Below are 26,932 nucleotides of genomic sequence, written 5' to 3' on the forward strand. Positions count from 1 at the left end.
AAGAAAACTCTAACAGCATGGAGAGAAGGGATCTGATTCTTGTTGTGGGCATTGAGATGCCATATTTATCTATGGTACCAACATCATGGAATCACCTTCCAGCACATCCTATCTGATTGGAAGTGGGCTATGGCATTTCTCTGGCCATACCAAGTAGCCGTTAGCTCGGAATTGCTTATCTTCGATGATATCATGGCGTTTATGGAAAGAATAGAATGGTAGAATCTTCAACTTATATACCACGTTACCCAATTTCATTCTTTAGAAAGCAACACAACTCCTTCGATAATGGATAATCATCAATGAGGGGAAACAAGCAATCTCAATAAATGAGCCACTTGGCTTCTTTTTACAGTTAGATATCTATGTGCGTGGCACAGTAATAGGCTGGCACAGCTAAAAGAAAACTGAAGCATCTTCTAAGAACAAAATTCACTCTCTTATATCCTTACCTACTACCTCCATCTCTCGGTAATTCATGCTTTCCAAATTTTAATTCTTTTGATACGTGGATCCTACCAATTTGTTTCTTATCCTCCTCTAAATTGCTATACTCTGGCAACCAACTATCTCTACATTTTCTACTTTCTTATTAATAAATAAAGACCGGATTATTTCTCCCAGTTTCATCTAAAAAAAAAAGTTCATTTTTCTTTAACTTGAATTGCTGGGATGATTTTTTTTTTTTTTTATGTCAACCAAAAATAAATTTTTCATCTCAAAAGAAAGAACCTCAAGCTTCTAACAATTTATCAAGCACTAGTTTTGAGCCCGTGCGCAACGATTTTAGGCTATACAATAGATTATTTTTTTAAAAAAAATTATATATAAATAGTAAAATGATGTCTATCTAAATTTTTGATGTCCATTTATATTCTTAACTATATATATGAGTGGGCTTTTATTACAAGACGATAATAATATCAGACTTTAAGAATATCATTTAAGTCATATAAATAGGCTTTAATATGTAATATCATATTTTAATTTAATATTTAAAAAATTAAAAATTATTAGATATGAAAGTTTAGACACATGGCATATTGCAGGTTGATTTTGATCCAAATGACATTTATAGGTGATAATATGGTGTTTACTGTGGACAATCTAAATGGCTCATTCATCTTCTTTCAATTTTTACTTTCATATATATATATATATATATATATATATATATATATATATATATATATATTAGATTAGATTCCCATCACATGCATCCCACGTGATCAACAAATTCCACCAACTTGTATTACTGGTAAAAAGGGCAGCTCCTTGCATGCTGGGGTCCAGAAGATCATAAGTTCGGAGATTTATCTCATGAAGAGATTATTTTTATGTTATAAATTTGTGACATCCAGATCACTATGGAGTAACTTCACTGCTAAAGCTACCTACAACTTCCATAAATACAATGTAGCAAACCAAACATCAAACCCCACAACTTGCACCACAATCCTCTGATGAAATGAAGCGTAGGAAATAAGTGAAAAGTGGACCGGTCTAGCCGGTCGGATCAGAAACTCAATTACCGGACATCCAGCTGAAATGATATTTTTATTTATTTATTTTTGGTGACAACCAATGAAATGATCGGAAGCGATCCGAAACTTCCTAAACATCCGATTCTTCGATTCTCCGTCCTCGTCCCATCGCTCTTCTGCGGCCCTTGTCATCATCCTTGTAAGCGTCGATCACAATCTCTATTATTTTTAACATGTTTTAATCTTTAACTAGTGTCTATAATTATTCTTCTGGCGCATTTCTGATGCTTGGTCGATTCATGTTTTTTTCTCCCCATTTTTTTCTTCTATGTAGCTACTTACGAGAATCTGTAGGTTTTCATGCTCTTGTTGCCTTTTTCTTTCCCACCAATTTCCATTTTAAGTCTTGGGCTAGCACCTTCAAAATTGGCACTGCTTATGTGTTATTAGATCCGGATTGGCGATATCGGTTGCTAGAATTCTTTGAAGCTTTTTTTTTTTTCGAAATTTATTTCTATTATTTTTGGTTGGGTGTTCAGAGAATAAAGACTGATCTGCGCTGACCTAATTGCCTTAATGGTGCTTCCCTTACCGGTGGAAAAAGAAGCACACATCTAAAAACTGTTAAAAGTATGTGAGGAAATTGGAAAAAATGAAATTTTCATCTTCATGGGAATCTACAACATTTTTTCTGATTTCTTTTGTTTGGTTTATGAATCAAATGTACATATTATTATTTTTTAACGGTGTGCTGGCTGTTGAGAATTTACTCTGTGTTAATTATACGTGGGAGTCTGTGTTTTGTTTCTTTCATGATCTTCTGCCAACTGAATGCCACACCAGCACGCTATCGTCTCAAGTCTTGAACTAGCATCGGCAGTGTTATTAAGTAGGAAAATTATTTGTTTTATCAAGATGAGTTGTTAGGAATCACTTTTTAGTCATGAAAGAAACTAAAAGTTTAGATTGTTGCATTTTAAACATGGGCACCATTTGGAGGTGTTTTATTTTTCTAAAATCACACTTCCTCCTTTATTAAAATTTTAAAGGAAAGTACTTGTTTGCCGATAAGGAAAACCTGAAGTTCAGGAGAATCTAATGAAGCAAAAAGAATATGATATTGAAGATTCTACCTGAAGTAAAAAATTAAACAAAAAAAAAAAAATTCAGCTTCATGGATTATACTATTATAGATACTTTTGAATTTCAGAACGCATGCAAAATCACAATATGTCATGATTTTGCAATAGATCCAAGTGCACTTATGCAATACACACATGCACGCATGCAAGTTTAATGCTTTGATCTTTCCACTCCTTTTCTTTGCCTTTTCATGTAATGATTTCTAGCATGGTTCTCTCCAATGCTGATGCCATGACTGTCTATTCTCATTCGATTATAGGTAGTAAATACTTTGATGGCCGGGTTGTTTAACACGCGAGTCAGCCCCATCCACCCATCCTACTATCCAAGGCTGTCTCTTCCTAAAGTTATCTTTTCACCTTCAATTTCTTCAAGGTTGCCGGAAGTCTCACTTGGGCTTGCTTGCAGTACTATGACACCCTTAAGACCTCTCACTTTGATGGCAGCCTCATTGGAACCTGCCAAGACTATATCTGGCACCCAGTTTGAAAACACCCAACCTTCGAAAGGTCATTTCAAAGAACTTTTTGAATATATGGAGGTATGGTTATGTATGATATAATTTTTCTAATCCAGTCTTAATTTTTCAAGTCCTATATGTTTCTTGCTTGTAGAGGTGCTTGAGATCTGGTGCAATGCTGATGCAGTGTGCTTTGATGTGGATAGTACTGTATGCCTGGATGAGGGTATCGATGAACTTGCTGATTTCTGTGGTGCTGGGAGAGCTGTTGCAGAGTGGACAACTAAGTATTTTTGCTTTCTGTTGTTACTTTGATGTAAAATATGGCATTTGAGAAATTCAGTTTAAGAACTTTTAATTTGATTCTTCAATACTCACAGGGCAATGAGTGGATCAGTTCCATTTGAGGCAGCTCTAGCGGCTAGACTTTCTTTAATTAAACCTTCACTGTCCCAAGTTCAAGATTGTCTAGAGAAGAGGGCACCAAGGTATCAATGCTTCTTCTTTTTTATTAAAACCCACATGCATGTTAGAATTTGGTTTCCAATAGTTATGCTGCACATGGAGCTTCAAGGAAGAGTTTTGTTTGTTTTGTCTCATCTGATTAAGAGAGTTTCATTAATATATGGAGCTCAATTTTTTTTTGGCAATTAAATTGTTTGATGGATTTTGTTAACTGAGACTTGAACTTTATGTATGCTCTGCCACAATACATTCTGAAAATAACAGTAGCATCTCATTTCTCTATTGTCTTCTTGAACTGAAATTGTATTACTCAAGATCAGTAATTTTTATGCGATCCTATTTGATTATGTGTAACTACTTGCACATTTTTATTCTATTCAATCCTGTTTCATCTTATCTCAGTGTTCATTTGCTTGACTGACATATGCATTAAATATTCTGAGTCATGGTTCCACTATTGCTTGCAATTGTGCATCATCACTTTATTTTTTGACTCATATCACTATGGTACATAGCTATACTAACATCTGTTAGTTGCCTAGCAGCCTGATTGATTAGATATAAAGAAATCTTCTTTCCTGATCCTTACAACCAATTCATAGAAACTCATATCAAGGCCAACAAGTAAGTTTGTTGCTAGGCTTCCTCTTAAGTCATCTATTCATCAAAATATTCATCAATTTTGACTATTTTAAGCCCCAATTGATTCCTGGTCCTATCAGTATAATTGATTGAATGAACAAGTTACATGTGAGAGCGTGAGATAGCACCATGTCAATCTCAATAATAAAGACATTCTGCAAATCTATAAAAGATCACAGCAACAGTACATGGTTGCATTCACCTAAACTACTTAAGCAGGAAAAATGACACACTTCACATATTCATCTAATAGTAGGGCAAGGGATCTCCTCATGGTATTCCGTACCGGCCTGAATCGGCCGGTACATCCCGTACCATATTGTACAGACGGAGAACCAATCCGGTTCAGACCGGATTTTCAGAAAATGATTTGAATCGGATCGAACTGGTCGGTTCGGTACGGTATCGGCTCAAACCGCTTGATACCGGACAGTTTGGTCCAATTCGGCTAGTTTTTTTTTTTTTTTGTGCACTGTTGGGTGGTATTTTTTTTTTATTTTTTAATATCCGGTACAGTACCGGCTGGCAACCAATGCGGGTTCCGGTATCAAGTCTGCGAATCTTGGATCTCCTTTTCTGAAATGAACTTCAACAAGCTTTATGTTGCTAGATATAGATTGTCATCCAACAAATGGTCAGAACCAACACCAATATCAAACTTAAGAAATTATAATTTCATAAACCCATTTGGAAACATTTTCCCCAAAAAAGAAAATGTTAAAGTGTCAGTAACCAAAAATGTTGCATAACCAACTCATTCCAAATATAATATCATCAACATATATCATGCAAATCCTTTCTAAAGAAAGCATAAACTTACATAACCTATGTATCCAGCGACAAGCTGAAACTGATCGGTATTTCATCAACGCCATTGATACATAAAACCTGTGAATCTGTGATACTCTGGAGTTGCATGAAACATGTTTACTGAGGAAAAAGAAATTGGAACTAAACCTTTTCTTTTAGCCATTTTATATTCCCTTTTATCTAAGTGTGCTGATTTGCTTTGTCAGTTGACCATATCTTAATTTACCTCCTTTCCATATTTATTGGAATTTGTGATTATATTGATTAAATCGCCAAGGCATGAGGATCTTATATTGTTAAGTTAATTAGATCTAGGACATACAATCCATAAAACAGTAGGGGAAAGTAAGGAGAGGAAGATCAGACAACTACAAATATTATAGGATGCCAATGGAAGGAAACCACTAGGCCAATTATCCACAAACCAGAAAAAGCGATACTAGTTTCTACTCGGATTTTCATGTAGGAATTCCTCTGACCATAGAAATTCAAGCCAATATAGAGAAGGATACCTCCAAGAAAAGAGGAACAGTCAACACAGATAACATGACTTGAGTATGCCTTGTAATTTTTGCAAGAATCAACCATATCATGAGAATGCTGGCACTGGCTCATGTCTGATCTTGTTGCCTAGCCAGACCAGATTCTTTGCAAAGGTTGTTATCTTGGTAAAGCTTGTTAATCCACCTCATGTGAACTGCATTGTTTGAAAATTGCACTGCTAATGATATATCATACATGCACTGGCAATGCCATATGCATTTCTGCTTATCTCTCGCACTCTATTACAATTCACCCATGGCTGCTAACACAGTTCTCATAGACTTGAACATCTTTAATCATGCTGCTCAAATCTGTAGGATTTCTCCTGGCATTTCTGACTTAATCAAAAAACTGAAGGCTGAAAACACTGATGTGTACCTGATATCTGGAGGCTTTCGCCAAATGATCAATGTATGCTGCTCAACTTTAACATTTATGTTTTACATAAACAGTTTTCTGTTCAAGATATCATTAACAAGCTGATGTTTTATAAATTTGTGATGAAACTGTTAGAAACATGAAATGTGGCTACTCTATTAATAATTATCATTTGTTTGCTTTTAATCCATGAAATTGGATAAGTGACAAATAAAGCATGAAAAATAAAAGAGAGAGCACTTCAAGTTCTGTAAACACAAATGCATGCTTGTAATGTTTAGAATTATTTATTATGCATAAAAGGTGGAGCAACTGGGTCTGTGCATCTTTCAAGACCCCGGGCCTTGCACCAGGATGAGCATGCCATAGCCACTACATATCTCGAAATATCGACGCAATGTCTGCTCTGACCAAGCCTTGTTGCAGAACATGCCATGTTACTCAAACTTGTTTTGGTGTTGCTATATGATCCAGAAAGTCTGTTTGCAGGCATAGCATATTGTTGTATTGCTAGAGCAGCAAGTGGATCCAGTAAATCTGGATAAAATTACAGGCCCAAAGTATTCATACCTTGTTAGTCACCTCTGAGCCTCCAAATGGTCTTGATTTCTCCATCAGGCTGTTGAGTTCTAGCAATACTGAACCCAGCTAGTCATGTTCCTCCAGCTCTGCAGATTCAGAACAGTCCAAATTTGATCCATCTGAACTGAAACAGACAGACAGAATGTTCACTTCGAGTCTGGGTCCAAATCCTAGACCTGAAATATTTCACTTATTTCTCAAGAGGAATGATATAACAAGAAATTCACTTGCTGGCTTGCTGATATTTGGCCAAGTTGGACAGCTGATTTCTGCTGGAATTTTCTCCTTTAAGTGTAATCTAGTATGTCTGGTCATAACTTGTTTAAAATTGTTTGTTTTACATTAATTTCATTTGCATATTTTATTGAAAAATTTTATTGTTTAAAATTGTTAACAATACGAAATTTTTGTGAAGCCTGTTGCTGTGCAGCTTGGAATCTCTCCTGAAAACATCTTCGCAAATCAATTGCTCTTTGGGAGCTCGGGAGAGTTCCTAGGGTTTGACACTACAGAGCCTACTTCTAGGAGTGGTGGGAAAGCTACAGCAGTGCAACAGATAAGAAAGGTCCATGAGCTGTCTTTTTGCATGGCAGCTTCTTTTCACCAAATGTTGCTCATGAAGCATAATCATTTCAATTATATTGGACTTGCAGGCTCACGGTTACAAGAAATTAGTCATGATTGGAGATGGGGCAACTGACCTTGAGGTATTCTTTTTATTTTTTCTTTTTGAAATGCATCTTGGTTTTTTACGACTTACTATATCAAAATAGAGACTGAAATATGTTGCTTAAATTGTACTAACAGAAATTAGAAACAATTAGCTTTGCATCCAGCGATCTTGATTAACCATGGCTTAACATTAATAGTCATAGATTTGGAATAGACCCAGTAAAGGGAAAGGAGATTAATAAAATGAATTATTTTCATTATTATGTTTCTACCTTTACTTATCAAAAAGGGAAAATTGCAGATAAGATTAAAGAGAACCAACAGAAAAATTTAGTTTCTTTACAGGGAAATGAGTTTGAGGCAGAAGGTCTGGAGATCTAAGTCATAAACAAATGATTCTAGATCAGAGTTTGGAACACTAAGATACCATCTCAACCAAGGGTGGGTATGGTACACAGGATCAAGGATTGTGCTGATGGAGCATTAATGGGTATGCATATTTACACCTAAGGACTCTTGGTACGATCTTTTTTTGCCTCTGAACCTGATTTTGGGTTTTTTCATTTTGTATTCATCCAAATTTATGTTTTTGCAAGAAATAGGGTGAGAGTATCAAGTTAAGTGCTCTAGTCAAGGTTCTGTATGTATATATAAATTATTAACATGCATAAATATTATGTAACATCATATATTTTGCAACCTAAAATGCATTTCAGAGATATGTGTTAAAATTACCAATTGAAATGCAAGGAAATAAAGAAAGAATACATTTAAAATATCATTTGACAATACTAGCACCTGTAATCCAGAGTCATTCAAATGATAACTACTATCAGCAATGATCACATAGTTTGCACTCTCTTAATTATCTATATTCTTTTATCAATTTTTATTTTCTCAAAAATATTATAGGATGGGTTGAAGTGCAAGTTCATGGAGTCATTTTTCAACAGAAAACTTAGATGAGAGGTATTTAGTCATTTCCTCTCGGACCATTGGTTTTGGATCTAACAATTGGTTTGCATGCATGCACATGTCTGTTGACTTTCAAAAGAAGTAAAAGAATTGAATGAAAAAATTTCGAGGAAACTCTTCTTATCTGCTCTTGTGGGCTTGGATGACGGAGTAGTGGTGGACGATATAAGAAAAATAAAGAGAGATTATATCTAAAATGGGGAAGATGCGAGAAGAATCAGGCATTCACAAAAAATTTTGGGTAAGGGGTACTATATTAACCTTCTAGATTCAAATTAAATGGAATTATTGATTATTTCTTTACAAGTTTCTTCCAAATAACTATGGCTGTTATTCATGTTGGCTATCTAGCATAAACCAACATGATCATAATATGTAACATACAATAAATACTCATGTCACATTCATCAAATGGCCACGATGAGCTAACTGAATTACCAAGTAATGATCTGAATAAGTATTCCTTTTGATGCCATTTGTTAAGTTGATTCAGTAGCCAAAACGATGTTTCAAAATAGAACTCTATTGTTCAACCGCAAGGTTATATATTTTGCAAGAATATTAGGCCGTCTAGTATGGCATTTCTTCTTATTAGAGAAAGTATGCATTAAAATCATTCTGTAGGGGCTCCCAAATAAGCTCAGCCAAGGGTAGCAACTTGAATATGTGTTTTAAGACCAAGTATGAGCAGAGGAAGATTCATTATAGCATGGAGGAAAATAATGAGAAAGGATATAGAGAAGTTGGAGATGACAATTAATGCAGCGAATAAAAAAAAATAGAATGGTGAAGAAGGGTTTGTAAAGCCTACTGCAAATAGTTGGGATATCAGAATATTTCTTATTTGCATTCTCATGTATTTTTGCATGCAGAATACTCATTGGTTTTTCCCATATTCTTGAAAAGCATTCTTGTATTTAAACTGTTACATAACTATTCAAGCCTCTAATTTCTTATGCTACTATGAAGGCTCGGAAACCAGGAGGGGCTGACCTATTTATCTGTTATGCGGGGATCCAGATGCGAGAAGCAGTTGCAGCAAAGGCAGATTGGCTGGTCTTTAGTTTCCAAGAACTATTAACCTCTTTGTCATAGTTCAAGTTCTTTCATAGTTGTTCATTCTCCTCTAATTTCTTATATTTCATTGTCTGTTTTACAAATGCCAAATATGTATTTTATTTTTGAAACATTGGCCATTTGATGCATCATGAGGAAAATAAAATAACAGAAGTTCCTATACATCTCTTCTTTTTTACTTAGTTTTGCAAACTTTGAGTGTTTCGATTTGAAACTTCATTGTATGAAATATACAGATATGCTGCAAGGTTTGTCAAGTGCTACTATGCCTTCATGAAATGTATCTGGGACTTCAATGGATAGAAAACTTTGTTAACTGTGATTTAAGAGGGATATGGGACCAGAAACTAATTTTGTCTTAAATCTTTCCCTGTTACCCATTGTCTCCCCATAAATGCTTGAAATAACTGCCATTTTCTTTTTGTGTGTTGTCTCTTTGATATCTGACGTATGGCATGCAGCATGCTATATATGGTCTAATGGGACATTCAAACATCTTGATACTGCTCAACAGGGCCATGAACAGCTGCTTGTAGCTCCAATAGGGTACAACAAGCACTTCTTAAAAGGGCATTAAAAGGCTATGCCGTTAGAGGAGACTTAAGACAGGTTAACTTTCATCAAAAAGAAAAACAGGTTAACTTAAATGCGTGTAAAACATATTCCATTGAATCCAATCACAGAAACTGAAGGATGAATGAAGCATGCATTATAACTGACCTAGTTAGAACTAGAAAATGTCAGATACTAGATGTTATTCATTTCCTGATTTCCAGAAAGATCTTTGGAGACTTCAAATGATGTTGTTCCATCAAAATTAAATTGAACATCATAAACATGAGCGTATGGGTTATTAAGCAAAGGAATAGACATTTGAAGATTATATATATATATATCCAGTTGTTAAGCAAAAGGAATAGAGATTTTGAAGAGATATATATATATATATTGTAGATTTCAATAATGAATGCTAACCCATCAGACTATGTAAATGATTTATTTATTTCTGTTAAGTTTTCTCACAAAACTAAAAATTATTGGATAATTTTGAGGAAAAATACCAGGATGAATTTTTACTTAATTGCCACTATCGTCTTGATATCATGTATCACAAAAGCTTAAGTTAGAACAGATATGTTTAAAAAGAAACAAAAATGATGGAGAATAAATTAAAAAAGTTTGGTAAGAATAAAGTGTTAATGAATAATAATGCACTGACTTTCTAGTGAATAATAAGAATTGACATCTTATAATTATTGATTCCTGGACTGAAATTCAATGAATATGTTTTAAATCACAAGCACATTGTGGATCTTTGTTGCTTTAGGTTTTTACTATCATCTTTAGTCTTTTGGATATCCAAGGCAGTATGCAAATATATATATAAAATAATGAAAATAAAGTTGATTTATAATTTGCAATTGAAGTTATAATTGAAGAAAGAGGGAGAAAAACCTAAAAAAATCTCTATGCGGGCTCAAAACTACAGAAAATGCACAAAGTTAATCAATTTACAGGAAAATGAAGTGTGGAATTTTAGGAGTCTTGTTCATAAGGTCAGTATGGGATTAGGAGTGGCCAAGTCATCCAATTAATAAATTCCAAGAAGGAAACAAATACATGGTACCCATGTCAATTATCTATAGAAAATGTGAGGGAATATTTGTTGGTTGATATATATATGTTTTTAGAATATACAAGCATTTTGAGAAGTTGAGTATTCTAGGATTAAAACCTTGAAGTATTTACTTGGTCAATTTGATGTATTTTGCGAATATCCGAGTATTCTGGGAAATATTTTAGGTGGAAAAGTATATTTTAGTTGTCATAGGACATGTAGAGTATTTTAAGAAGTGTTTTAGGAGAAACTGTATATTTTAGTTATTTTTGGGGAATTCTACAAAGTGTATTTCAGCAAGGGTAAGGTTTTTACGGTTATTCCCACATTTGTAATAGTTTTAATTCATAGATCTGACCTCTAAATTGGTTATGTGCAAATATGTGAAAGAAAGGAAGTCAGACAAAATATTAAATTGCATGGTTTGATGGATTTTGGAATTTCACATGTCTTGAAAATAAGGTTATTATGGGATTAGAAGTGATCAAATCATCCAATCTATTAGACTCCAAGAAAGAAGTAAATACCTGATAGTTGTGGTACCTAGATCAGTCATCTTAAAGAAAGTGACATAACATTTAGTCGCTCAATTAGATGTCATTTGAGAATATATGAGATTTTTGGAACAAGTCTTTTCTAGAATTAAAAGTTCAAAAGTATTTACTCGATCAGTTTAACATGATTCCAATGGCAGGAGTATTTTTTGAGAAGTATTTTAAGAGAAAAAATTTGTTTTACATATGATAACTGACAAGGGCATTCTAGAAAGAGGGTGTATCGTTGAGGGGTCGTGTAATTTAGAAATGAAAAAATTTTCACATGATTTTTTCCACATTCATAATAGTCATAATAGTTTTTAGAATTTTAGGACTGATGATTTTTTTAACAATCGATTCAACTTCTTTTACACACACACATATATATATAATAATAATGAATGATGATGATGACGATGATGATGATGATTTTTTTATAAAATTTTTAAATCATTATTTATCCCTTATAAAATAATATATATTGTAAATTATACAAATCTTTTAATATAATTAGTCACTAAAGACTTGTAAAACCGTATTGATGGCCTTTAATCGTTACCATAGCTGCTATCCTATACCTTTAAGATGGAGAAGATCATGTTGCAATATTGTCAAAATCAAACCTGATTGGCTTATCCAACTAGTTGGATTAAAAATTAGCGAGACAATTAGTCCAATATACATCTCTAAAGTTGGATTGGTCAAAAACCAATCAAAATTGAATGAACGATTGAAATAGATGGTCATTTGAACTGAAAAAATTATAAAAATTTAATATCTGGATAAAAATTTTGGGCTCAGGGATTTTGATCTAATAGCTCAAATTACTGACCTATACCTAAAATGTAAAGACCCAAAAATCAAATTAATAATCAAATAGTATCCAGAAACCAAAAGGAAAAAAGGAAAAAAAAAAATGCCACTGCACTTCTCAATCTCGAGGGTCGGGTTTTTTTTAAAATAATAAAATTTTAAATTATTATATCATGCTGATGTCAGCATTCTGCGTGAACCGGTGGAACGGACAACCGGCCGGTAAAACGGTTGAACGTCCGGTCCGATTTTTAAATAATTTCGTCACGGTTGATGCTGTGGCCGCGTAAAAATTTTATGCGCGACTATTTTATATAGGGCAGAGTTGTCCAATCCCTGTTTAAGATCATTTTTTCCTATATCCCTCCCCTCGTTTCCTCCCTCTACCGCCCTCCGCCGCGAAGGAAACCGAAAGCGCGAGAAGATCTGCCTCCTCCTCCTCCACCGCCGCCGCCGATCGGGCCGTCGGAATCCTTCTCGGGTCCCCTACTTTGCTGTACGGAAAGCGGTGAATCCGACGAGGCCCAGGCCCTTCCCCCACAGCCAGAGGGCGTTTGATAGTGACGATCTCCTTTGATTCCTTCTCTTCCTCGTCTATTCGATCGCTTTCCGTTTCCGTTGATTGGAAGATGACGGAAGATAGGAGTCCGAAGGTTTCCGATGAATCCACTTCGGCCGCAACCGCTGCGCGGCAACGGTGCGCCCTTCTCGAAGCCCTAGCCCTAATTTTTGATATTTGCGTTGTTTGAATTGTGCTTACCCTAATTCTCTTTGTGATGAAACGTGAAGTCTTTGATTCGTGCTGCTTTTCATTGAATTCTTATTCAGGGTTTCGGATTTTCACGAATTTTGGTTAGTAATATGCTGCCTTAGTTAAGTTGAGGGGTTCATAGAGTTTCTCCATGTGCATAGTGTCTGTTGGATTGGTTTCATAGCTTATCGCCAGTTTGTGTCTGGTAATTGAAAGAGCTTGGAACAATTGCATGTCGAACTAGGTTTTTTGGTTTTAACTTGGAACATATCGATATTCTGCACTGGTGTAGGATCTGTGGTTGGTGCTTACTGATGATGAGTCTTGTATATGTACTCTTGGTAACTAAAGAGACTGAAATTTTAGTCTCAGAGTTAACCCAAGCAACTAGATGTTTGGTCCAGGAAAATGTCATCTTGCTGAAGCAGACGCACTCGATTGTTGTTTGTCAGTAAAATATAAAATTTGAAGGAGACATCTGTATATATACAGATATTTTGGATTATTTATCCAAAATAAGGGATCTGGGAAAATTTTGACTGTTGAGGAATGTTTTGATGTTATATCGCTGTATTCTGAGTTTTCTTTTTTCATAATATCTACCAAAAACGCATCCTGGAGCCAAGAAAATACCATGTGGACGCATGTGTTTGACTGACTGTGTATAAGTTTTGCAGGGATATTGTTTCTAGTTCATTCAGTTTGTTAAAACAAGCAGCTGGAATTAGGTTGCCATGAACTATCAATTACTCGTAATACAATGTCAAAAAAAGTATATCCATCTACAAACACACATCTTATTCGATAACTATTTAAATTGATGGCAAAAATATGGATGTTACATTTAGCTTGAACTTTGAACACTTTATTATCTTCATGTATTTAAAATAAGAATGCAGATTTGATCTAAGTCAACCTATTTGTCTCAGCGATGTCTTGGTTTGCAAGCAAAGTCATCTTTTATTACTGAAGACAATCTGCTTTTTTTTTCCCAACAGGAAAAAACGAAAGTGGGACCAGCCTGCAGAGTCCTTGATATCTGCTGGAGTTGCCGTCCCAGGGGTCTCATTGGGCATGGGTGGTGGTGGTGTTGGAATTTCTCTCCCAGGAGCTGTTCCACTTTCTGGAGTTCCAGCAGCTTTCGCTACTGTCTCTCAGTTGATACAGTCATCTTCACTCTCACAGAGCGCTGCTGCAATAGTTCAGAAATTAAATCAGGTGAGTCATGGCGGAGAAATTCTTTAAATTTCGCTTTGATACTGGCTACACTTTTACCAGTTTGCTGATTAAGGATCAAAAATGTGCATAGAGATGGGGAAAATATTGTGGTAGTTATATTTGATAATTGGCAACTCCTTATCCTTACAATTAATGGAGAAATTACTGCATTTTCTCATCCCACAGTTCTTCTGTTTCTCATTTATGCACTTAGCTCTTTCCTACTGTGAAGTAGCCTAGGTTTTATGAATAAATATGAAACTTATCTAACATGTCTTTGCATTTTCTGATTTCTTTCAGCCAAAAATTCAAGATGAATTAATAGCACGAGAAATTGTTATAAATGATGCAGACCCAGCCATCCGATACAAGCTTACAAAACGTCAAACACAAGAAGAGGTAAATCTAAGAATTTAGTTTGACATGGTTTGCATAGTTAAGAAGCTATTTAGTAAATTTTATGAGGCAAACCAAATTCTTGTTTAGTTTAAGTGGCAGAGAAGTGCTTACAATCCGATTTTAACTCTTGCAGATTCAGAAATGCACAGGTGCTGTTGTCATAACCAGGTATGTTGCAGAACACATCAACCATGACCAAGTGCTTTGTGCTTGTTCTCATATACTTTTTTGGTGCAATATCTTATAGAGGCAAGTACCGCCCTTCAAATGGATTGCCTGACAGTGAGAAGCCATTATATCTCCATATTTCTGCTGGGTCCCATGTAAGTTATATATTATAATCCACGGTTGGTATAGATATTCCAAGCCCTAGCTTTGTGATTGATTTTTTTAATTACTCTAGGATTGTTTGAATTATTCTCTAGGAAATTTTGAATTATTATGTAGGCCTTGTTGCTGCATGCAGTCCACTTCGTTTGTTTGACCACTGTGGAATTTGTCCATAGTCCAAGAGCTTAAATCTCGGTACCGTTCTGTCTCAATTGATCCTGGGATAGTACATAACTGGGATGGGCCAAAACAGACATTGATTTTTTAAAAAAGCATCGCAGTCCCTCTTGACTGTCCTGCTGTGTCCCAAGTGCTAGGATGCAATTAGGATGGTTGGGACTCCTGGTTCGAGAGGGAATCAGTATCTCACAGGAATCCTGGGCCCTCATTTCTTGTTGGAATGCTACAGTACCGATGGTATTATCCTGTTCCAGCAGGATCTAAATCCTTGGTCCATATGGTTGTGCTCAAGGTCTGGACGGTATAAATTTATCTAAATTTTGTAAATTGGTTTCTGGCTCTTAGAATAACAGCTTAGTGACAAAGCTATCAGCTAGCATCAGCATCAGCATCAGCTGGCTCGTAATAGGTATAAACATTATGTATTTGTCCAAAACTGGCTGGTCAAGGTCCAATTCCATTCAATGAACTATGTGCATCAAGAAATGCTTGATTACATAATTAAACCGTAATTATACTCATAGCACTAACAAAGATCTGATGGCCAATAAAGGGATTCTTTTGTTTGTCTAAGGTTTCAGACTTTGCTTAAATGCTTTATAGAAGTACTGTTCATAATTTTGGTGGATTCCAGAATTTGAGGACACAGGATGCATGTTTTATTTGTATTTAGGCCACCTATTAGTGGACTTCCTTTAGAGAAAGCTGCTTTGGTTCACTTTATTATTCTTGATTTGAAATAACAATGAATTCAAAATGAATGTGTTTGGTGTTTATTTAATATAGGGGCACTTATATATTACCCTATTGGAAGAATTTTTTTTCAGTTTAAAACATGCTTATAGATTACACTTATATGCCATAAAACTAGGAATCTAATATAGTCGGGACATAGAAACTAGATTGTCTAGCAGAAAGCTTTTGGCACCAAAGGAAGATTACTGTCTATTTGGGGTTTGCATACACATATCTAATATATATATATTAAAATGGAGGTTTTTGTGTTGGTAGAGCTATTTGTATGACATTTGTCTTCATAATATTCTGCCATGTATCATAAGAAGTTTATAATTTATGATGAAAAGCGAAAAAAGTCTGAAGTGTCATCTGCATTTATTTCTAAGCATACAAAAAATTCCGAATCCATTCACTTCTTTGAACCCAAGCATCCTCTTTAAAGCTGCATTATTCAGACGATGAAACCAGTGCTGGTTACAACTCCCTCTCTCTCTCTTTGTGGTACATTCTCTCTCTTTTTTAATGCTGATAAAATATCTATCTCCCTTTATAAGCTGGCCAACAACAAGCCATCCACTAGGGGTGGGCACTGACATCAAAGCAAGCCTGCTAGAATTCCTTTTCCATTCTTAAAAGAATTCCTCTAAGGAACTGCTGGAACCATGTAAAGGCAAAAAGAATTCTGCAAGGAGATAGCAACCAAATCTAAGCACTCATTAATTATAGCTCTTATTATGGACCCCATAAATAGGTAAAATTTTGGGTGGAAAAGCATCGGGAAAAGCATTATGATTTATGACCCTACAAAAATATGAGATTTTGGGTAGAAAACATCATGAAAAGCACCATCATTTGGGGTACTGAAAAAATGTAATATATTAGATACTAGATGGTTTTTTTTATGGCTCCTGAATTTATAATCTCTTAGCAGAAAAATGATGCGTTACAACCATTTCATAATAGCCTTGACCCCATGAAATGTCGTACCAGGCTGAACTATTTAGTACACTCCATACCGTACTGATCTCGTAATTGGTATGGTGTCTCGTATTGTACCAACATTTGGTACGCTATCTTGTACCATACTGAACTACATACTAACACAATAATAGGATAGCATTGATACGGGATCCGGTACTAAGATGGCAAAGCTTGTCTGACCCTGAATCGTCATCTCTCTCTCTCTCTCTCTCTCTCTCTCTCTCTCGATATGGAGGAAAGTCATCATTAAGAAATTTATAGATTGTAGTCATGACATGCCTTATTTTTAATTCATAGAATTATCATGGCAATTTTTCTTTTGGTATCCTAATGTAGCACGACTAGATAGGGCATTTGGGAAATGACGCATCCAGTTTATACAATTATTTCCGCAAAAGAGGAACAAAAGGAAAATAAGAGTTTCTTGCTCCAACCCTATTCATGTAGAATTAAGGAAACATGGAATCCGCTATGTAAAATCAGGGGCACTAGATCTCATTCATTTTCAGCCATCACTCTGTATGTGGCAATACTCCTTATGTTGTCAAATTTAGGAGATCTTTATGAGCATCATGGTTGTAAAGACAGCTTTCTACTCAAGTAAATGGTCTGCTTAAGCAGAGCCACAATGCAGTGACCTTAATAGTTTGAATCTTTTACACAGAAGACATTGTTTTATGAATCGGTAATAGATGTTGCCAAGTTGATTGTTCCCTTTGACTTGCAACATGTTATTTGATATCCGTTTATTAGTTTATACTTGTATTTTTTTGGTTTCCCTTTTATACATTATTTGTTGCTAAATTACAATTTTGGGCTCCCTTGACCTCTGGCATTTGAGTGTGGGCCTTGGCGCAACAGTAAGGTTGCTCTATCGTGACCTATTGTCATAGATTTGAAACATGAAAATAGCTTCTCCCCACACACAGGATAAGGCTACATCTATCTAACCCTCCCTAGACCTGCAATGATGTCATTGTGCACTGGGATGCTCTTTCTTGACCTTTAGGTACTTGTTGAAGCACCCACTTAACACTTAGGTACTAGTTAGCCCCTTAGTTGCTTGTCTGCCACCTACCACTTTAAAACATCGTCGAACATGCTTGTTTTAATTGGTTTTTGTTTATTTCTGAAATGTGATGGAAAATATAAATGTTATTAAATACTAAAAAGGTTCGCCGAACTGCCCCGAATCATACGGATGGCTAATCGGTGTGGTTCGGAATGTCAGCAAAAACAAAAGAGAAGGAAAGAGAGGAAAAGAGAGAGAGAGGAGAAAAGGGAAGGAAAAGGAAAGGCCATCGAAGAGCCGTCGAGGCCTCCGAGGCTCCCGATCCTCTGCGAGAGAAAATGGGAGGAGAGAGAGATAGAGAGAGGAAAAAGGAGAGAAGAGAAGGGAGTGGAAGGTGGTGTAGAGGCCGTCGTATGGCTGCTAGGGCCACCGGATGGTGCAATATAGTTTCGTGGCCATCGCAGGTTTGAAACAGGGGTTTGTCCCTGTTTCATCATGTTTTTAAAAAAAATACATTGCTGGCTTCACTTTGTATCGTGTTTTTTAAAAATTATGATAAATAGGGGCAACGGTCTCTCCACTGCCTTCTGCTCCCTCCTCTTCTCTCCCTTCTCCTCTCTTTCTATCTCTCTTTTGTCTCGCATGTTCTCTCGCAGAGGACCGTGGAGCTTGGGAGGCCTCCACGACCCTCTAGCAGCCTCCTTGTCCCTTCCGTGGCCACCGTCAATGACTCCGCTGGTGTCCCTTTCCTTCCATATCTCTTTCCCTCCCCCCTCTCTTTCTCTCTCCTTTCCTCCCGGTTCATCCTTCGTTTCCGTGTTGGTTCGGGCTTCGTACGGTCCAATATAGGGGTGTACCGCCGGCTGGCTGGCATGAGATCTGGTTCTGACTCGGCGATCCTTAAATATTAATGGAGCATATAAGAAGAGTGATTTGGTAATAAAGATTGGAGGCAGCTTATGTGGAAGGAAAATATAACCCGAGGCAATTACAAAGTGGAGAATCCAAATTAATGGGAGATACATGTTACTGTGTTAATGCAATATGTTTTCATGTTGATGACCTTTCTCACTTCTAAGATGCATATAAACATGGTTTGCAAGAACATCTTTAGTACCATTATGAGGACTTTTGTCTGAAAGACGTTTTAAATAAGGAAAACATTTGAGTTGGTGTTTTTTTATTATATTTTGTCCTACAAAATGTTCAGAATTTACTTGCTCAAACCTTATCATCTTCACTTTTGACCAAACTCATACCCATATCCAAGGGAATTTGAAAGTTGACCCATGGTTGCATGAGTTTAAACTGTAATTTATAAGACAGTTCCCTTATTGTCCAATTGGTTTCCTTGGTTTAATGTCAGGATCCTCTTTTCCCTAATAAGTTGCCTGGTCAGGAACTAGGCAGTGCTTTGCCTGATAGCTGGTATAAAAACCTGCTGCAATCCATGAATCAAGCTCCTCTGGACTCTGATATTTGCTCCATATGCCGCCTTATTTTGATGGAGAAAATCTTGCATGATAATGAGGATGATGATAGTGATATCATCTTTTCTGTAAAAATAGTTCCGTATGTACATGTATGTGATTTGGTGATTAAAATTATGTCTTCTTGTATATCTTGATATGCACTCATCATTGTTATATACACTTCATATTGATCTCTCTATATTTCATTTGGAATCCTTGTAAATTCCAAATCCAGGTTTTTATCTGGTCATATGTAAGATCGAAACACTGTAGCTTCTTATACTTGAGATATAAAAATATCTCATATCTTTCTGTGTCAAAGATCAACATTTTTGTATTTTTACCTGTTTGACAATGGGTCATTAATAGTGGAATTTGAATTATTGCTTCATCTATAGTTGAAAGACACTGTTGAGCGCATTAAAGCAGTTGATCGTGCAGCTTCCATGGTTGAGGAAATATTGAAGCAAGGATCGAATTCCCAGCCAGCTTCTACCTCTTTCCTCTCAACTCTGAGTAATGGGCAGGTATTCCTTTTGTTTTTGGTCACAATATGTAGATGCTGCTGGTTGAGAAGATGATTTATGTAAAGTTTGTGTTATATGCTGCAGGTTACTCAACCTCAGAGCACATGCATATATCTGGGCTTTGATGCAGACCCATCATTAAATATTGCAGCTCGTATCCGTGGAGCAAATGTATGTTGTCTTGAAAGTTATGATTTTATTTTGTCTGTCCTTCTTCATATATATCAGTTGTCACTTAAGTTTCTATTGGCATTTCAATCAATCCTAATCCCTCTACCCTCTCTCTTTTTCACTCTGTGTGTGTGTGTGTTTGTGTGTCGAAAGTTCATTCCCTATATTATTTCCATCCTTTTCTGCCTGCGTTCAGCTTTTTTATGATCTTTTAGTATATTGAAGGTTTTCTTTGTATCTTACTGTTATAAGATATTCTAATGTGTTGAGCTTTCTCTGACATCTCCACACAATTTGGAGAAATTGTTTTTCTGCTGGTGGTGGTTCGGATTTGTATATGCAGGACCAGTATATAAATCACATTATGAATGAAACAGGAGCAACTGTTGTACTGAGAGGACGGGGTTCCGAAAATCTTGATAGTTCTCATGCTGAAGGTACACAATTTCATCCTTTGGCATTAGTAAAGTAGCTGCTACTGGCCATATTTGATGAATTTTTCATCTAAATTGCAGCAGGGCAGCAACCCTTGCACTTATATCTGTCAAGTACTAATCCAAAGAGTCTTGAAGATGCAAGGATGCTAGCTGAAAACCTACTGGACACGATTTCTGCTGAATGTGGTGCTTCTAGGTTAGTAAGTGCAGCTTTTTATATTGTATATGCCACTTAACTGTTAGGTAATAGAGGAGAATAGGTTCTGGTTTCTGCTTTTGTTCTTCCTTTGGTAAACCTTGAACCAAGTGGTGGCTAACTTCTTCACTTTCTGAACCTTTATGTCAGCTGGGCCTGAGTTGTTGCTTGTGATTATTGTTATATGCTGGTTGTTGAACCTGTTGATCCTCCTAAAACTCCAATGTGTCAACTGGTCTTTTACAGAAGGCTTTTCTGCTTCCATCATTTCTATGATGGATCCTGAAGTAACTCTTATTTCAGTCACAGTAGGAAATTTTGCCCATAATGATTTATCTGGCTTCTGTTGGTTAATTTACTGTTCAGTTCTAGTAACTAATCCTTAGAACCGCTTCTTCTAGGTTTCTTGAGAGATATATTGCACAGCATCATCTGCTTATTGATTTTGAATGGTTTCAATTTCTGCTATTGGTTATCCTTAGATGGTGTAGAGTGTTAGTTACTGGATACTCATGTATTATCTGGAAACTTCTCTTCCTTTTGCAATGGTTTCAGGAATCATTATAAGAAATTTCTTTGCCACAGGATTTCATCATGTAAGGTCTATAATGCAGTTCCTCCCCCGCAACAATTGATGGCTGGTGTTCAAAATTCAAATGTATCGGATGTAAACGGCAATCTAGTTGCTGGATTGCCGTGCACCGCTGCTGGCTTTACAGCAGCAACACAGTCTTTTCTACCTACTGGAGTTTCAGTTTCTACAGGCTCCAGTGTGTGTCCACCTGGGGCATCTGGGGGCCTGCTCGGTTATGGAAGCCCACCAAGCATGGTTAGCTACGCCCCTCCTTCAGTGACTGGGGGAACATGCTATAGCGGATATGAAGGGATATACCCACAAGCCACACCATTGCAGCAAGTTGCTTTGGCACTCAGGCAGGCACCAGCTTCGACTGCTTCTGTCGTTTCATCCTCAGCTTCATTGATAAGCACAACACCAAAGACAACTCAAGCTCAAATGCTGATGCAGATAAACGCCCTCCACAGAAGCGGAAATTTCAGGAGCTACCAGTCACTTCAAAGGAGCCAGCAGTGCTTCATCAGGTATTGTGTGTGTTTGCTCTATGTAGTGTCACACTTCATGCTGGGCTTAGCTACTAGTAAAAGAATAATAAACAAAAAAAGTCAATCCTGTTAATCACTTATCTTTTTTTTTTTTTCCTTCAGAAAAAGAAAAGATTTAAAATTTCTTGAAGCTAAATTTGAAACGATTTGTTATCTTGTAAACTTCTGTTAAGATGTCATCCCTCAAGTTATGGATGACATAAATAGCTGTTCTTTCTCATTGTCAGCAATCTTGAATTTCTATAAATGAATAGCCTGGTGATACCACAATCTTGCTAGCATCTTTGCAGCTCATCCTGTTTATTTGTAAGCATGCTACATTACATTTCAAACTCACAACTATACCAGGAGAGGAAAAAAGTAAAGGGATAATGCTCTTATGATTGGATTTTTTTTTTATGCATTCTATCACAGTGCACTAAGATATGTACGGGATTGAATAGTTATCTCTAGGCACTCAACAGGTTGTTTGAGTCAGTAACAGTTAGTTGAGAACTTCTGAGAAAACATCAATCAGATTATCCATTTATTTCAAGGTTTCTTTTTTAATGTTCCTTCTCACCATCATTGAAAGAATATCTGATCGAAGATGTGAGTTTTCACTTACTAGTTTTTCTTTGGGAAGGATCTTTTTCCCGTGGTCCAAATTTAATTATTTAAAGTTGTTCTGCTCGACTGATAATTGTGGCTTTGACATTGTTATGTGCATGCTTCTTGCATCGCATAACTTTTTCTTTCAACTGATGGTACCATTGCTGACTTTTTTAACTATTGTTCCAGGTATTTTCTCTGACCTTCTCTGAAGCTGACAGGCTGGTACTGGACCTGTCTGTCTATTGGACTTGCATGTTTCACAGGGTTTTCAAGTCTGGAGTTGCAACAAGATCAGGAGGCTTACTAGTTGCAGCCTTCAACCAAGGCAACTTAGGATTTTGCCGCTTGCAGATTGCTTCATATGGCAAAATAATATTTACGATGTCATTTTGACTTTTCCCCTTATTTGATACTAATATGTTGCATTTCCAAATTTTATAAGGAAGTTCTTGCTGACCTGTCTGCGGAGAACCACCATAGACTAGCGATAACCATAGTAGATGCATCAGGCTTAATGCACATAATCAAATTTAAGTTCCTGTTTATCCAAGTTTGATATACTTGTTCACTTGCACCTCGCTCCCTTCATTGCTCCTGACCTCCTGTCTTTGGCCATTGTCCTCTCTAATTCTTGGTATCCAAGCTGGCTCATTCTCTCGCTTGAACATTTGACAGGCAAAGATTGGATTTTGCCTTTTTTGAACTTTTTTTTTGTTGCAGGGTTTGGATCTTTAAGAATTTTATTCTCAATCTAAGATTATGTTATTGAGAAAATGGATTTTTTATTTGGTTTTTCCAGAACTCACAACAGGGATCAGAATTTCTTAAGGCAGGTTCAGAGGATTCAGGTTTAGGGAGTGTTACGTCCGTGCCACCATCAAAGCTGGTTGAGCCTAGGTCAAATGGCATGCCGCCACCACCTCCACGGAATATGCCTCCCCCACCACCAAAGTTCTCGTTGCCACAATCAGCTGCCAAAATCGAGAATGGGGACATTGATTTGAAGAAATCAAGTGCTCCACCACCTCCCCCAAGAAACATACCTCCCCCACCACCAAAGTTCTCATCACACTCACCTCCCAAAGTTGAAAGTAGAAGCTCGGTTGCAAAGAAATCAAGTTTGGAGCCTGTCTCTGGTACTGACAAAATATAAAAGCAAAAGCATAATAATAGATCCGAATTTTCTTTCTTATGTTATGCATCTGATTATTAAAGTTCAACATTTATAATATATTTTACTTTTTCTTCCAGATATATTGCTGAAGCTTGCAGAGTATGGAGATGAGGATGATGATGTTGACGGTCCCATTGAATTGCCCAAGGACAATCCAACTCGAAATTCAACCTCCAAACCATTTTGGGCAGTGTGATTTATGAAGTGTGGAGTGGCGTTTGAAGGAGCCAGTGGGACATTTTCTGCCTCTTCTCGCTGCAGTCACTTTGCATCTGCGAGCTGGCCACTGCTAGAGGATGCTGCATGGATCATTTTTTGGATGACCACAAGTTGGACATTCAACATTTGTTGAAGTGCTGATGGCCTATAATTTTTCAATTCATTGTCGAAAGCCTCATGTTAAGATGCAGACAGGGAACTGTAGTTTCTGAGAGAGCGCATGGACATGAATATAGATATGATAGGTTATTTGGTTTTGTTTCTCAACAGCCATGTTTTTCTTGGCCCTTGGAGGCATATTGGCGTTAAACACCAGTGTACTAAATACTTACCCAACCTGTGGATTGCAGATGTAGTGTAGGATCATGTGCCTATGCTCATTGATGGTGTTATGCAACTATTTTAGTGACGTTGAAATCCTTGTTGTATCAATTTTTCCATTTGAATCTTGTACTGGTGTCTAATGATGTGCTTTTATCCATTACTAAGAGTCTAAGAGTCAATCAAGTGAAAGCAAGAACTTGTGCTTCTTGGTGGTGAACGAGAAACATAGACAAGCAACGCAGTCGGTCTTAAATTTCAATTGGGATCTCTGATCGGGAGCTGTGGATTCCATGGGAGAGGGTTTTTTTTTGGTTTGGCTGTACAGAAGGGAGGCCTCCGTATGTTGGGTATTTCCTGCTGTTAATGGAAAGCCAGGGGAGCCAGACGGACAATTTTTAGTTTGGAACTTCAGAGAACCTTTTTTCCCAGAAATAGGCTTAGCAAGAAAAAGCACACTGCATATCATTATAAATTGCACCGTATGATCATGTGAAAACACAAAACTATTCAATTGCACTGTCTTATTTCAAGCCAAATAATGATATAGCTTCCCATGATGTGCACTGTATGATCCTTCTAACAATCTCCTTGAAATCATGTGAAAACAGTTTGTTCTTTCTTTCCACAAAGTTAATTGATTCTTCAGTAGATCCTTTCAATATAAAAAACACAAAACTATTGAAGTTCTCTGGAAATATGGTTTAGAATTTTGGTGGTGGTAGTATGCAGTTTGAAGGTGTTAATAGAGATGGGATAGGCTTGAGACAGGTGCTGTCCTGAATGAGGATTGAAGATTGGGGGAGATGAGAGGTACTCCTGATCAGAGATCCTGACGAGGACGGGTTTCTCGAACCTAAGATTTTCGGAGATTTTACCCACTTGATCAGCCAGCGCCTTCTAAAAAAATAAGCTTGTCATTCTTGCTTCAAGCTATGTCAATGAAGAGTTTGGTGAAGAAGTTCACCCTAAATCTATCATTGATACGTAGATTTAAAATTGGACAACATGATAATAATTCCAAGATTTATGGGATTGAACAAAAAAAAAAAAAAAAAGAAAAGTAACGCACAACTATGGCTATCATACAGAAATGGAAAGAAATGGAAGCAAGTACAATTATATTGGTCGCACAAAGATGGAAAGATTTGGGGAAGCAAAAAAATTTTAAGGTAAATAACAATACATGGAGATTTGCCATTCTATATTATAATAGTAGCCTTCCTATGTCATCGTAATATATCCATAGTAGTCATTCCACAACGTAGATTGCATATTGCCAGACAATCTCGAAAGTAATATAGATTGCCATAATTAAATTGTTAATAATATTGATTATTGTATTTGATATACATAGATAATGTTATAGTAAAATTACTGAAAATCTTGATTAACATAGTTGATATGACAACCAGATTATCAAGATTATCAATAATATGAAATTAAATTTTCAAAATACTCCAATAATTTTATCTTGGTGCTCTTCTTTTTTCCTGATGAGAAGCGGGGAGTGATGTGGGTGTGGTGGTGGCACGGAGAAGTGACGGATTGAGGGTTGTGAGGAATCATGGGCACCGAGAGGGGTGGGGAAGGAGCGGGTGCATACGGAGCCATAGAAATGGTGGGACGAGTATGGAGGAGCTACAGGGAGGTGGTAGGGGATGAGGGCAAAGGAGCCACGGCAAACAGAGGGAGATGGAGGAGCTGCAGGGCGGTGGTGGGGGATGAGGGTGGAGGAGCTACGGATAGACATAGGGAGATGGAGGAGTCACGAGTGGGAGGCACACGTGGAGAGGGAGGGTTGAGCCACGGATTTTGTATGATTTTTTTGAAGCATAATTTTATCCAAAATTTTTTATTACAATATTGTCAAAAAATGATAATCTGGATAGCAACCTCTCTCTAAGACAATCCAAATTGACTTTCATAAGGCTATCTGGATTGCCAAGATAATCTATAACATCGATCAAATCAGTGAACTCACTTTAAATTGCTAGCAATCTGGATGCATTGTCGGTTACCAAACACAGCCTTAACATATTTCATAACAGTCATCCCATGCAATAATAATATATTTCATAACATGAACTAGAATTCTATGATAATGGAAAGGGCTTAATAAATTAATTTTTAAAATTTAAATTTTATTATAAAACCAACCATCTTAAGAAATAATAATAGAGATGGCAATGGGAAATGGATAGAATGACCAATATCTGTATCTACTTTATAATTAAAAATTTCATATCCATGCCCACTCCATACCCATTTCGGGTTAGGTCAAGTAGTGATGTGGGTTGGGCTACATAGCATAGATAGGAGGAATTGGATTGGTTAGATATGAAGCTCACCAGCGAACATTATAAAATAATTATAGCTTTAAAATAGAAGATTTAAATTAAGATTATATTAATGATTATATCATTATTTGTATCGGATTTGTAATATTTTATTTAGAATCATATTCATTTTGGATTTTAATCAGATCAAATAAAACATCCTATTTGGTTCGGATGGATCTATGTATATCCAATGGATCCTGAACAACAACCACACCATCTACCATCTAAGACACGGCATCTTCACTAACTTTGGATCATGCATTTGAAAATTGCCACCTCAATGTCCGTAAGAAAGTTTAAGAAAAACATGATTAATTTGCTAGAAAATCGAAACCTTTTCGTTTCTGCTTCAGACTGAAAGAATACATTCAGAAGATATACATTGCCATTGGTCTTTACCACCGCGATCAACAAAGAATGCAAGCAAGAGTATCCACCAATCCATCAAAAGATGTACATGTCCTCCACGACTATCAAATGTCTTCATGCATCCATTAAAAGTCCGTGACGCACCAGACGCATGCTTTTTGCACTTTTTGATGGAGACCCC

General features: G+C 36.5%; 2 protein-coding genes across 3 annotated transcripts; both read left to right on the forward strand.

Annotated features, from left to right (window-relative positions):
* Positions 1 to 1,449: 1,449 nt before the first annotated feature.
* LOC105056098 (phosphoserine phosphatase, chloroplastic) lies at positions 1,450 to 9,393 on the forward strand. Of its 2 annotated transcripts, XM_019854446.3 has the most exons (9): positions 1,450 to 1,683; positions 2,887 to 3,136; positions 3,242 to 3,374; positions 3,468 to 3,575; positions 5,865 to 5,958; positions 6,923 to 7,072; positions 7,161 to 7,214; positions 8,092 to 8,148; positions 9,124 to 9,211. In XM_019854446.3, exons 2-8 carry the CDS (start codon positions 2,902 to 2,904, stop codon positions 8,143 to 8,145), a joined length of 828 nt encoding a protein of 275 aa, XP_019710005.1. In that variant the 5' UTR covers positions 1,450 to 1,683; positions 2,887 to 2,901; the 3' UTR covers positions 8,146 to 8,148; positions 9,124 to 9,211. The 2 variants fall into 2 exon arrangements, with proteins under 2 accessions (XP_019710005.1, XP_010936480.1); XM_010938178.4 differs by lacking the exon at positions 8,092 to 8,148 and having other exon boundaries at positions 1,454 to 1,683; positions 9,124 to 9,393.
* Positions 9,394 to 12,543: 3,150 nt separating this feature from the next.
* Positions 12,544 to 24,168, forward strand: LOC105056097 (protein RIK). The gene is given in 13 exon segments (XM_010938175.3): positions 12,544 to 12,895; positions 13,948 to 14,167; positions 14,468 to 14,566; positions 14,700 to 14,734; positions 14,814 to 14,889; positions 19,678 to 19,806; positions 19,891 to 19,977; positions 20,321 to 20,414; positions 20,493 to 20,610; positions 21,196 to 21,572; positions 21,575 to 21,711; positions 23,126 to 23,462; positions 23,578 to 24,168. Coding segments are annotated over 13 exon segments (1,896 nt in total). The 5' UTR covers positions 12,544 to 12,827; the 3' UTR covers positions 23,697 to 24,168.
* The last annotated feature ends 2,764 nt before the right edge of the window (positions 24,169 to 26,932 follow it).

The sequence above is a fragment of the Elaeis guineensis genome, chromosome 13 (assembly GCF_000442705.2).
Source record: "Elaeis guineensis isolate ETL-2024a chromosome 13, EG11, whole genome shotgun sequence".
NCBI classification, from domain to species: Eukaryota; Viridiplantae; Streptophyta; class Magnoliopsida; order Arecales; family Arecaceae; genus Elaeis; species Elaeis guineensis.